This window comes from Aphelocoma coerulescens, chromosome 5 (genome assembly GCF_041296385.1).
Source record: "Aphelocoma coerulescens isolate FSJ_1873_10779 chromosome 5, UR_Acoe_1.0, whole genome shotgun sequence".
In the NCBI taxonomy this organism is placed as follows: Eukaryota; Metazoa; Chordata; class Aves; order Passeriformes; family Corvidae; genus Aphelocoma; species Aphelocoma coerulescens.
This window is the reverse complement of record NC_091019.1, coordinates 65439884-65453324: the sequence shown is the minus strand read 5'-3', so window position 1 is coordinate 65453324 and position 13441 is coordinate 65439884. Positions and strand designations below refer to the sequence as shown.

The window sequence follows — 13441 nt, the reverse complement described above, 5'->3', positions numbered from 1 at the left end:
CCCTCCGCCCGTACCCAAGGCCGCGGCCGCTCTTCAACCCACGCTGCGGCCTCTCAGCGCTGGCACAGCCCGCGCCTATCGCAGCTGATGGTCCTGCGGCCCCTCACGACAGCAGCGGCGTGTCGCGACAGGCCGCCGTCCTCCGCGGCGGCAGGGGGCGCTGCGCGGCGCTGAGGGCCGGGCGGGAGCGCCCCCCCGCCGCCATGGCCCTTCCCGGCATTCCCTATGAGCGGCTGCTCGTCATGGCGGACCCCAGAGACAAGGCGCTGCAGGACTACCGCAAGAAGCTGCTGGAGCACAAGGAGATCGACGGCCGCCTCAAGGAGTGTGAGCGCGGGCACGGCGGGCGGTGAGGGGATCGGGGGTGGGCGCCGCTGAGCGCCCCGCGGAGCCCCGGGAGAGAGCGCGGCGGCCGCGGCTCGGCCCGCGCTTCGTCATGGGCCTGGTCGGGCCCCGGGGAGCGGGGGGTGGACGGCGGTGGGTGCTTCCAGCGGAAGGGCTGGGTCCCGGTCCCCTTGGAAGGGCTCCGGAGCGTCACAGAATCATTTAGGTTTGAGAAGATCATCGAAAACAATCTGGGACTGTCACCGCCTTGTCAATAGACCAGAGCACTGAGTGTCACGTCCGATCATTGCTTGGACACCTCCAGGGATGGGGAGTCCACCACTGCCATCAGCAGCCCTTCCCCAGTGACTGGCCTCCTTTTCCATGAAGAAATTTTCCCTAATGTCCAATCTAAATCTCCCCGGTACATCTTGAGGCCGTTTCCCCTTGTCCTGTCCCTTGTTCCCTGCGAGCAGAGCCCGAACCCCTGGCTGCCCCCAGGGAGTTGTGCAGAGCCAGAAGGTTCCCCCGAGCCTCCTTTTCTCCAGGCTGAGCCCCCTCATCTCTCTCAGCTGCCCCTGATGCTCCAGCCCCTTCCCCAGCTCCATTCCCTTCTCCACACTCGCACAAGGGTCACTTGCTGGGTTTGCTGGTGTCCCACACTCTTGCTTTTCCTGTGCTTTGCTGCTGGAAAAGGGTCAGGCCCCGTGTTCTTGTGGGGTTGAAAGTTACCAAAATCCTGTGTTTCTGTCCTTTTCTAGTAAGGGAACAGCTGAAAGAGCTCACCAAGCAGTACGAGAAGTCAGAAAATGATCTCAAGGCCTTGCAGAGCGTTGGGCAGGTATGTGAGAGAAACGAGGTGTTGGCATCCTGTGCTGCTTGTTGACAGTGAATCTGCCTGGAAGTAACCTTTAAATCCATTTTTGGCATCAAGAAATAGAAAGTGGGAACAGTCCAGGTAAAACAAACAGGGACCTTGACATCAGGAACTGAGTGTTTGGGTTAGGGAGTGTTTCTCTGTGTGTCTGAGCTCTGCAATGTTAATTTCTCTCTAGGCTAATGCTGTATTTGCTCTTTTGCAGATTGTTGGCGAGGTTCTTAAACAGCTGACAGAGGAGAAATGTAAGTGTGCTGAACTGTTATATTCTCTGAGATTGTGAAAATCATGGAATCATGGGATGGTTTGGGTTGGAAGAGACCTTAAAGCCCATCTCATTCCAACCCCTGCCATGGGTGGGGACACCTTCACTCTCCCAGGCTGCTCCAAGCCCCTTCCAGCCAGGCATGGAACACTTCCAGGGATGGAGCTATGGGATGGATAAAATAATAAGCTTTTGAGGTTTAAATCTTGTTAAAGTTATGAAGAAGTAAAGAATTAAAATATTGGTGATCAGATTATTGGCAGAAAAGCATTCTGGATAGGTCAGAAACACCACTCAGAGGGTGAATTGAGTAAATTTGGGTTTTTTTCTCTAATTTTCTCTCTCCAGTCATTGTGAAGGCAACAAATGGACCAAGATACGTGGTTGGCTGTCGCCGTCAGGTGAATTGATCTGTGTGAATATTTATTAAAATTGTTTTTAGTCTGGAGTATTAGCATTGCATTTCATCCACTGGGTCCTTGGTGGGGTGAAGTGTTTCCTTCTTCAGTGTTCACTATTTTACACTGGTACCTGCTCCCCTCTCCCTTTGTGGGTGGTGCTAGTGTAACTTCCTCGTGGAGACAAAACACTCCCCAGCATTCTTGGGACCTTGCATGTGTTTTATTCCTTTGATTGAGTCAAAACTTTTTCCTTCTGCCTGATTTTGGACTCTCTGAAAATTGATTGTTACGAAAATTGATAATTGTATAACGTCACTGTTGCTGTCATAGTGCTGAACTTTAGATTTAATATTATTTCGGTATATTTCATAATCATGGAACAGTTTGGGTTGGAAGGGAGCTTAAAGCCCATCCCATTCCACCCCTGCCATGGGCGGGGACACCTTCCACTCTCCCAGGTTGCTCCAAGCCCCATCCAGCCTGGCTTTGGACACTTCCAGGGATCCAGGGGCAACCCCAGCTTCTCTGGGCACCCTGTGCCAGGGCCTGCCCACCCTCACAGGGCAGAATTTCTTCCCAATATCCCATCTCACCCTACTCTCTGTCTGCTTAAAGCCATTATCTTTATCCATGTCTTTATTTTTTTTCTCTTTCTGGAGAGAAACAGATGTTCATTACAGAATTTTGAGACATAAGTAAACTTAATTCCACTGTGGGGCATGTGAGGTAATCTTGATGTTCTGTATTGAAACAGAGGTGAATCCTAAGGAATAGGTTGTCCTTGGATGAACCTGGCATTGCAACACTTTGGAGTTTATTCTTCACTAAAAACATTCTTTTATCTTAAAAGATCTTTGATTTGCTACCAGAGGCTCAAAACCAAAAAAATATACCCCTGATTGTTTTCAAAATGTCAAAATATCAAAGACAAACAATTTCTCCTGGACTAGAAGGACGGGTTTGTGATCAAAGCCCTCGTGGCTGAGCTGCTGCTGCTCGGGAGGGAGGAGAGCAAGGCTGTTTAACTGGGAGCAAAATTACTTCCCTTTCTCAAGTGCATTAGCTAAGAAGGTCAAGTGGTTTCTCTTTGTTTTCTTCTCACTGCAGTATAACTTAAATCTGTTGGGCAGAGTTGAATCTGAGAGAATTCCAAGCTGTTACAAAGTTCTTTGGATAAGGGAGCGGGGAAGAGGCCTTAGTAGTGACCCAGTAAGGGAGGAGGGACTGCTTGATCCTAAACCCTGCCAGAGGGTCAAGAACCCACGTGGCAAGGGACCTTATAAATCCCCCAGCAGGGACAATGGGAAGCTTCCAGGAACCCTGGAAAAGGGTTGGTGAAATCCTTGTTGTGCAGATGCCATGTCCCAGAATCCCAGAATGGTTTGGGTTGGAAGACACCTTAAAAGCCCATCCAGTCCCACCCCCTGCCATGGGCAGGGACACCTTCCACTATCCCAGCTTGCTCCAAGCCCTGTCCAAACGATCCTGGGACACTTCCAGGGATCCAGGGGCAGCCACAGCTGCTCTGGGCACCCTGTGCCAGGGCCTCCCCACCCTCACAGCCAGGAATTCCTTCCCAATATCCCATCCAGCATGGGCTGTGTCCTTGTCCTTAAAGCTCAGGAGAAATTAGTTTTTGAAACACAAGGTGAGAAACTCTTTTAATTCCAGCAGGGTTTAGCAGGGTGTACTGGAATGTGTTTAAAAATCCCATAAAAATGAAATAAGCAGGCAAAAACTGCTGAGGCAGGAGAGGAGGCATCTGAGGTGAAAGAGTAATAATCAAACAGCTGACTTCAAAGATGGGAAGTAATGACACAGGAAAATGTGCAACTTTTTGTGAGGATTGTTTAGTTATTCTGAAACAGCTGGTTCTGTGTGGAGCAGAGGGGAGGATTAGATCCCGCTGATCCAGTCAGATGGACAGCAGTAAAATTAAAAATTAATGATGGACTAGAAAATAATCTTTATTTTAAAAGTGGTGGCGGTGAGTTAATGACTGCTTGGTGTGTCACACAGTAGCCTTGTTTTTACTTGTGTGGGATGCAGCAAGGAGTGCAAACTCCAGGGAACCTCTTGGCTAAAATGAGGGATTGTGTTGGAGTGGGGTTCTAACAGAATTCCTTTTTTTGGGGCTAGCTTGACAAGAGTAAGCTGAAGCCAGGGACAAGAGTTGCTCTGGACATGACCACTCTGACTATTATGAGGTAGGATTCTGCTCTTCTCATCATAAAAAGGGGGAAAAACATTACACAAAGCTTGGAATAATCAGTTCTGTAATATTTTGTAAACATTTTCTGCAAAGCAATGCTTAAATAAGGACAGTTATTTTGAGGGAAGAGTAGTGTGTCTGTTTTATATGATTTAAAAAGTAATTGGATGTCCTTTAGAAAAATAACTGTGGTGTTTTCAGCCATTTTTGAAGCTGTGTTTTAAAACTTCAAAAAGTTTGCTAGGTTTGGGTTTTTTCCTGTTTTTTTTTCAGCACATAAGGTGGGAGGAGAAGAAAGAATTTTCATATTGCTGTAGAACTGATGGGAATAACTTCATAAATTTACCAATGTGTCTGCACAATGAAAAACATCTCCTCTTAACTCTTGTTTTCCAGATACTTGCCCAGGGAAGTGGATCCACTGGTTTATAACATGTCTCATGAGGACCCAGGAGATGTTTCCTATTCCGAGATCGGAGGGTTGTCGGAACAGATCCGAGAGTTACGGGAGGTACCCGGTGCCTCAAACCCCCCACCAGACACTGATAAATGCTCTGAGTGAAGCTTTCCAGGGCAAAACCACCTTTTTGATGTTTGCCCTACACTACCATCAGGCTGTTCAAGGATCCTCTCAGATTAGTGCTTTCCATGCTTCATTTAAAGTGCTTGGATTGGGACTAAAATGAAGATAATGCTGTAGTGAAGAGGATTTAAAGGAGCTGAGACACTTTAGCTGTGGGAATGCCTTGAAGTCAAGTGGGAGGGCCAGCAAAACAGACTGGAATATTGCTCAAAAACTACCAGGATTGTTTTGGGGAGTGGAATTAAGATAGTAGGGATGTGATTTGAGCAGAGAGCATTGAGAGGAACCAGCCATTGCAGAGCCAGGGCAGGGGTGTGGATTGATCCATAGGATCTCTGACATTTTCTTACTTAACTGTTCCTCACACAAAAATGCAGATACATGAAAAACAGGCTGGCAGGTGCACCATTAACTGTTTTAAAACACAGAGTCTCAGTTTGTTCTCTGTTCCTTCATAGGTCATTGAACTGCCACTTACAAACCCAGAATTATTCCAGCGTGTGGGAATCATCCCTCCAAAAGGCTGCCTGCTCTACGGCCCCCCTGGTGAGTCTCAGCAAAGGGGAACCAGTGGTTGGTTGTTGCTTTCAGACTGTGGCAAGAGCTTGCTTTATTTCTCCTTTTCTCCCTTTCCTTTCTGTTTTTTCCTTTTCCTTCCCTCTCTCTTCCCTCTCTCCTCCCTCTCTCCTCCCTCTCTCCTCCCTCTCTCCTCCCTCTCTCTTCCCTCTCTCTTCCCCCTCTCTTCCCTCCCTCTTCCCCCTCTCTTCCCTCTCTCCTCTATCTCTGTTTTCTTTTTCCTTTTCCCTTTTTTCCTTTTCCCTTTTTTCCTTTTCCCTTTTTTCCTTTCCCCCTTTTTTCCCTCTCCCCCTTTTTTCCCTCTCCCCCTTTTTTCCCTTCCCCCCTTTTTTCCCTTCCCCCCTTTTTTCCCTCTCCCCCCTTTTTTCCCTCTCCCCCCTTTTTTCCCTCTCCCCCTTTTTTCCCTCTCCCCCTTTTTTCCCTCTCCCCCTTTTTTCCCTCTCCCCCTTTTTTCCTCTCCCCTTTTTTTCCTCTCCCCCTTTTTTCCTCTCCCCCTTTTTTCCTCTCCCCTTTTTTCCTTTCACTTTTCTCCCTTTTCTCCCCCTTCCTCTTCTTCCTTTCCCTTTTCCCCTTTCCCTTCCCTTTTCTCCCTTCCCTTTTCTCCCTTCCCTTTTCTCCCTTCCCTTTTCTCCTTTCCCTTTTCTCCCTTTCCCTTTTCTCCCTTTCCCTTTTCTCCCTTTCCCCCCTTTCCCTTTTCTCCCTTTCCCTTTCTTTTTTCCCTCTTTCCCAAGTCACTGGCAGGCAGTGTTGAGTTAGTAATCAAACAGCTTCAATCTCTTGTCTGTCCAGGCACAGGAAAAACCCTTTTGGCCAGAGCAGTTGCCAGCCAGCTGGATTGCAACTTCCTCAAGGTGTGTAATGGCAGTGCCCTCACACACACAGGGTCTGTTTGCTCTCCAGCCTCCTCATCCATGTCCTCTGTGCTTCCCAAGGTGGTGTCGAGTTCCATAGTGGACAAATACATCGGCGAGAGCGCTCGGCTGATCCGAGAGATGTTCAATTATGCCAGAGATCATCAGCCCTGCATCATTTTCATGGATGAGATCGATGCTATTGGTAAGGCTCATGGTTTGGGGGAGTGGCTGGGCTCTCCTTTTAAGGCTGAAATCAGCTATAAAGCCAATTCCCCCTGTTTAAAAGGCAAATACCTGAACTGATGATTTGGTGTGCTGCAGGTGGGCGCCGCTTTTCCGAAGGCACATCAGCTGATAGAGAAATTCAGAGGACTCTGATGGAGGTGAGTGTCCAGTTCCTGACTGTGTCCTGAACAGCCACGTTAAATATAATACAGCTGTGAATTGTTACCTGGTTTCTGGCTTGGCAGAATGTTTTCTGGGTTCATAATCTTAAACTAGAAGTGAACTAAATGCTGCTTTTACAAAAGGCAGCTGCACATCCTGATAACTCAGCCATGAGTTCAATGTGGATATTAATTGAATCTTATAAACTGCTGTAATTATTCAGGATATTTTCCTTTGCTTACTGCTGCTCCCTGCGTCTTTGAAGGTTGGAGGGCCCCCTTTCTAACCCTTTTAGTCCCAAAGACTCTTGTCTATGACAGTTTTGGAGTGTTACAGTTGGCTTTTCAAAGCTAGGAGGAGCAGTTGTATTTCTTTGTTTCTGTGTTAATTGCTTTGGTAAACTGGGTCGTGTGAAGAGAATATTAAAACCACTGGTGACAGTTAGGAATTCTGAAGCTAATGGGAACCTTCCTTGGCCTGTGTTTGCAAACAGTTTGCCTGGTTCAAAAGAATGTGTCTGCCTTCCACAGAGAATGAAATCACTGTGATCAAAGTGCTTTGAGTGCTCACAATGAAACGCCTTCCTGTGTGTGGATTAGTATTCCAGAGGCTGTTCTTCAAGTCTAATTGGAATGTCCTGGCCTTGGTGCACTACAGTCCAAATGTGTCAGGCAGCCATTGGCTCCTTTAGTCCTTGCAGTGTTTTCTTTGCCTCATTGTTTTAGTCAAGTGTTTCACGTTAAAGCTCAGCTTTGCTCAATGACCTTTTCTCTGGGCAAAGCATTTTCAGTGTCTCTCTTCAGCTCTTCATTGCTTGGAATGGAATATTCAGGGAGCTTGAGCCCTTGTAGGATTTTTTTTTTGACTTATATTCAGAGCTTCTCATCTTGGTGGAAATACTTAGGCTGGAAAACAAATCAGACTGTGAAGGTTTGGGGTTGTTTGACACCAAAGTTCTTTTTCCTGTTAGTTGTTGAATCAGATGGATGGATTTGACACTCTGCACAGAGTTAAAATGATCATGGCTACAAACAGACCTGACACCTTGGATCCTGCCCTGCTGCGGCCCGGAAGGCTGGATAGAAAAATCCGTGAGTTTCTGCTTCCCAGTGGCTGGAAGGAGGATATATCCCATGGGAATTGTGGGTTTCTGCTTTTATTGAAGCTGTAATTCTTTCTAGATATCGATCTACCAAATGAGCAAGCCAGATTAGATATTTTGAAGATTCACGCAGGTCCTATCACTAAACATGGTGAAATAGGTAAGTAGGGAGTTAACCTGGATGTCCTTCCTACTGCTGTTTGTAAAAGTGGGAAGAGGATGAGTTGTTACAGTGATTCTGACTGTATTCCCACATTTACACTCTTTGTTGTGCCCACACAACTTCCCCTCTTGGAATTCGACTTCTTTTATTTTTTAATGCATCGTGATTGAACTGTTGTTAAGTCTTTGAAAAGGAAAACAGAATATAAAACCTTGGAGCACAGCTGGAAACTGGAAAATCAACGTGGTTCTCATCAAGCAGTTTCCTGTTTCTAAAGGAACAGCTTTTAGTGCAAGTAGAGAGTGTTTTCATTCACCCCTCAATGAAAGAAATACTGTTAATGAAGAGGTCTGAAAGCAACAATCTTTAGAAGTCAGGGAGAAACCTTGGGAGTTTGGAGATGGCATGAGGAAAATTGTTGTCTGTGTAGTGGTGTGGATCGTTCCCTCAGGAGCATAAGGGGAGAATAATAAGATAAAATGGGGAAGGTTTATTTAAGGACTCTTACTCTGAGCTGCCCAGAGTCCTGCTTTCACAGTGACTCCTCACGGCTTTCCTGGAGGAAACTGGGGTTGGGATTTGCTTTTAAAGCAGTGCTGGCTGCCTGGGAGTGCAGCAGTGCCCCAGGGCCCCGTGCCACCCCCACCCCCTCTGTGCTGACAGCAGCGATTCCTGCAGCCCCTGGAGCTGATCCCGGTCACCATCTGGCTGCATCAACAGCTGCAGCTCAGCACAGGGAGAGCAGGAGCCAGCTGGGGGAGGGCCAGGGATGGGCATTGCTTTTCTTAGCAGCAGTGTTGGCTTAAACCTGCATGTGACTGCAGGCTAAGAGAGAGAAGGAGCTCCAAAGCAAATCATGAACCGGAGGTAAAGTTCCTGGAGAGAAACTTTTTACAAGGCATGGAGTGGCAGGAGAAGTGGCAGGACAAGGCAGCACCAGAGGACACTGTTAGATGGGATATTGAGAAGGAATTCTTGGCTGAGAGAGTGGTGGGGCCCTGGTTGCCCAGAGAAGCTGTGGCTGCCCCTGGATCCCTGGAAGTGTTCCAGGCCAGGTTGGACAGGGCTTGGAGCGAGTAGAGGGTGCCCTTGGCCATGGCAGGGGTTGGAAGGAGATGGTCTTGAAGATCTCTTCCAACCCAAACCATTGTGGGATTCTCAGATTCTACTTCATCCTGTTCTCATGTCTTTGGCACTGGAGTGGAGTAGGATCACTCCTTCATTCCTTCTGTCATTCAGCAAGGTGAGGTGTCAGGTCCTTGCTAAATTCCTGAATGTGATGTGGAAAGACTGTGATACTCAGCTTTGATATCCCAAAAAGAAGGCCAGGATTTAGAAGCAGGGTGAGGTGGGAGTTGCATTAAAATCCAAAGGTGAGAACCTGCTCAGGTTCCAGCAAGAGATTCTCCTGCTTCAATCCTGCTGTCTGCTGAAAACCCTAAACTCACAAACCTTGCACTGTTCAACCTTGCTTAGTCCCCTCACTTAGGTTTTTTTAACTTTCCAATTATGAAAAGAATTTTTATATGACATTGTACTACATGGAATTAAAATACAGCTGAAGAACTTCTCATCTTTAGGCGTTTTTGGATTCTTGAGATAAAAACATTCAGTTCAAATGTTTGGAATTTTATACAGAAGGGAAACTGAAAAGTTTTCCAGGGAGTTGATAATTTTAATAAGCAGCTTGCAAAAATCAGAACTTGCTGGAGGCTCAACAGACACAGTGGATTAGAAGTTGATTCTCACTGAATTATAACCATGGCCACCCTTTTAGTAAATATGTGTGCATAAAATATCAGGCTGAATATATTAAGACATTAAATGCCTTTCTTAGATGGAGTGTTGGAAGTGGAAAGGGACTGAGTTATGATCACTTGGAGATAAGTTTTCTGGGTTTTTACATCATTTAAATGATAAGAACATTGCACTTGATGGAGTTTTTGCACTTCATGTTGATTCTTGTAACCACAAGATGGTAACTTTGGGATTTAATTATATAACATGAGCTTCTGGCTGCCACGCATTTCTGTTTTAATGGAAGGGCTGATACAGCTGATGATTCCAGTTAATTTATCAGCCCAGTGGGCAGCTCTCTGTTTGCACTGAAATCCAAGTGGCTGTTTGGTAGCTGGATATGTATTTCATTGGCATCCCTAATGGGAAAGGTGATTTTTTCCTAACGGGCATTGGTGTTTTATGAACAGATTATGAAGCAATCGTGAAGCTTTCAGATGGCTTCAACGGAGCAGACTTGAGAAATGTCTGTACTGAAGCAGGTAATTCCTTAACTCTTCATTTGGATGTGCTAAATCTTGGATAATGCTGAATCTTGGAGCTGTTCCTCTCTTCATTAAACCCAGGAGCTCATACACATCCTGCTGGAACATTTCACTTGAGCTCATCTGAGCCAACCACTTGTTGGCTGATCATGATGTGTCCCACTGTCTCATTAGAACCAGTTTCATTCCAGAAACAGTGATTGTACCCATTTTTCTCCTTTTTGCAGAGAGTTCAGGGCTCTTGGTACCTGTGTGCCTGGAGAGTGGATGTTATTTTATGCTTTTTCCACATGAAAATTTGTGCATTCGGGGTTTGCCTGCATGGGCAGGCTGAGCAACACACTAAATGCACACTCAGAGTTTAAACAAGTTTTCTTTTTAGTAATCCCCTAGTTCAGAAAGGTGAATTCCCTCCTCTTCCCAACATCCAAGACATGGGAAGGTCCACATGCAGGCAGTGTAACCTGGATCAGTTTTCATTTGGATTTGAGTGAAACTTCATGTTCTGTCTTCACACTGTTCAATCCTCCCTCCCAGGGATGTTTGCGATCCGTGCCGATCATGACTTCGTAGTTCAGGAAGATTTCATGAAAGCTGTCAGGAAAGTGGCTGATTCCAAGAAGCTGGAGTCCAAGCTTGACTACAAACCTGTGTAAATTAACCATAGAATTTGTGATTGATTGTACACATCCTACGGGGTTAATGCATAAAAAAAAGAGAGAAATAATGTACCTCTTGATTATCATTGTAAAGTGTTTGTGTAGCATGGAGCTAGTAATTTTGGGAATGCTAGTTGCAAGTTGGCTACAGAAGTGTGTTTCTGTACAATTCCGAAATGCAATGTTCATTACAGCCCAGGCTCAGTCAAATGTGTGGAGATGTGTTGTTCCCTTAGCAATTATGGTGGGAATTTATAAACGTGCCTGAAGGGACTCACAAACAGAAGAAAGTCAGTTCATTTCTTGACTTTTTGTATATCAGTAAATCTCATTTCCCCAAACAGTTTATGAATAAAACCTGTTTAAATCTGTTTATCCTGGTGGACTTTGTGTGTAGCTCTCATAGAGAGGTGAATTTTGTGTCTTTTGAGTTTGAGGAGCAACTTTTCTCTGTAGGGATTAGAGTCCTGCTTCCTCCCATTCCAAACAGAGGCAGCCTGTCCCTTGAAGAGAGGAGGGACTGGTGGGGTCTGGACAACCTTTTCCATGAAGGAATTTCCCTGATACCCAATCTAAACCTCCCCTGGTGCACCTTGAGGCCGTTCCCTCTACTCCTGTCCCTGTTCCCTGGGAGCAGAGCCCGACCCTCCCGGCTGCCCCCTCCTGTCAGGGACTTGTGCAGAGCCACAAGGTCCCCCCTGAGCCTCCTTTGCTCCAGCCTGAGCCCCTTTCCCAGCTCCCTCAGCCGCTCCTGGGGCTCCAGCCCCTTCCCCAGCTCCATTCCCTGTCCTGGACACGCTCCAGCCCCTGCATGTCCTTTCCATGGGGGGCCCGGAGCTGCCCCCAGGACTGGAGGTGCCCCAGCAGTGCCAGCACAGGGGACAGTCACTGCCCTGGTCCTGTGGCCACACTGGCTGGGACAAGCCAGGAGCCTTTGGCCTTTTTGCCCACCTGGGCACACTCATTTGCTGCTGAATTCTGGGAATAGGATTTACCTGAGCTGGTGTTTAATTATTGCAAGAAGTAAACAAGGTGGTGGTGTTTTTTTAAGGGCATCTGCTTTATTTTTGTTTTCCAAGCAGTTCCACCCCCAGGGGTGCACACAGATCCACTGCACTGTGCAGCTCACCTGAATGTTGGACTGGAGTAGCAGTGCACTAAACCACTTCTGGCTACTTCTAATTATCCTAATTGGATTACTCTGGGCATGCTCAGCTGACAGGCAAGTACATTAGATTAGCTCTTGACTTCAGGAAACACACAGCATCTCCCTGGCAATTTCAACAGCTGTAGTTTTGTTTCCCATCACAGATAAAACAGGTAGTGTAAGGTGTAGAACAGTTCAAACAGGACAGGCAACAATATTTCCCTGTTTATATGGCTGTTACATACCTTTCTTCCTACTGTGGCTGTGTCAGGAGTGTAAAGATGCAAATCTCAGGTTTAGTTTTAACGCCCTTTTGAGTGCAGCTTGTACAGCCGGCGTGCCTGGAACAATAACATGAGATAAAAGTCCCATTTCCGAGCACTACGGTGGTGTGAACAGCGATCTGAGCCTTTGGCTGAGGGAGTGGTTGCTGAAACGTGATTGTTGAAGGTTTCTCAAAGTTTTATTTAGTAAAAACAGCAGAAAGGTGCACTAGAAATAAAAACTGAGACTAAAATTCCAGGGCCAGTATTTCCAAAAGGACACTTGCAATTTTATTTAAGCAACCAAGCCATTAACTTTGCTTGCTTTGACTAAGCTTTCCTCAGAAATTCCAGTGACATCAGTGTAGGTTTTTAGTTCACCAAAAAGCACAGGAATGAAAAACTGCAGCTTAAGTGAAGTCTCATGGAATCATAAAATGGTTTGGGTTGGAAGGGAGCTTAAGGACCATCTCGTTCCAACCCCCTGCCATGGGCAGGGACACTTTCCACTATCCCAGGTTGCTCCAAGCCCCATCCAACCTGGCCTGGGACACTGCCAGGGATCCAGGGGCAGCCCCAGCTTCTCTGGGCACCCTGTGCCAGGGCCTCCCCACCCTCACAGGGCAGAATTCCCAGTTACCAATCTCCCATCCATCCCTGCCCTCTGGCAGTTTGCAGCCATTCCCTGTGTCCTGTCTCTCTACGCCCTTGTCCAAAGTCCCTCTCCAGCTCTCCTGGAGTTATCAGAGCATGGGACCTCAAAAAGCAGAAAAACAGGTTCTTGCCCCAGCACTGAGGTGTCTGAGGGCATCACTCACACAAAGAGGAGCTGATTGGAGATCCCAGAGTCATCCCAGGTTGGAAAACACCTCCGGTATCATCGAGCCCAGCCTGTGACCAGTCCCCACCTCGTCACCCAACCCAGAGCACTGAGGCCACGTCCAGGCGTTCCCTGGACCAGGCATGGGGACTCCACCGCCTCCCTGGGCAGCCCAGAGATGCCCCGCTTGGCGTTGCCAGCTAAAACGTGAGGCAGCAGCGTTCATTCCCATGGGCGACAGAGCCAAGATGGAAGCGGGCGTGTGAGAAGGAGCCCTGGGGAATGTCAGGGGACGGAGACAGGGAGCGTTAATGGCCGCGCCGTGCCTGGAGCGCGCCCGGCGTGAGGCGCTCCGAGCCGGGCCCTGCTCAGCATTCGCCCGTTACTGAAACTTTGGGCTGAATTACTCCGAATTTAGGGGCTGCGAGCAGGTCCATTAAACGAACCGAGGAGATAGATGCCCGGGAGGAGACAGGAGAGCGCTAAGGGCGGAGCGGGGCGGAGAGGGGCGGGGGCTGGGGAAGCG

The 13441-nt window shown here is 47.5% G+C and overlaps 1 protein-coding gene across 1 annotated transcript; it reads left to right on the top strand.

Moving 5' to 3' along the window:
* Window positions 1-201: 201 nt before the first annotated feature.
* PSMC6 (proteasome 26S subunit, ATPase 6) lies at window positions 202-11060 on the top strand. Its single transcript, XM_069018629.1, has 14 exons — window positions 202-327; window positions 1086-1165; window positions 1407-1446; window positions 1815-1867; window positions 4007-4074; window positions 4476-4590; window positions 5121-5208; window positions 6028-6089; window positions 6171-6294; window positions 6414-6475; window positions 7450-7570; window positions 7661-7741; window positions 9952-10023; window positions 10564-11060. Exons 1-14 carry the CDS (start codon window positions 204-206, stop codon window positions 10680-10682), a joined length of 1209 nt encoding a protein of 402 aa, XP_068874730.1. The 5' UTR covers window positions 202-203; the 3' UTR covers window positions 10683-11060.
* The last annotated feature ends 2381 nt before the right edge of the window (window positions 11061-13441 follow it).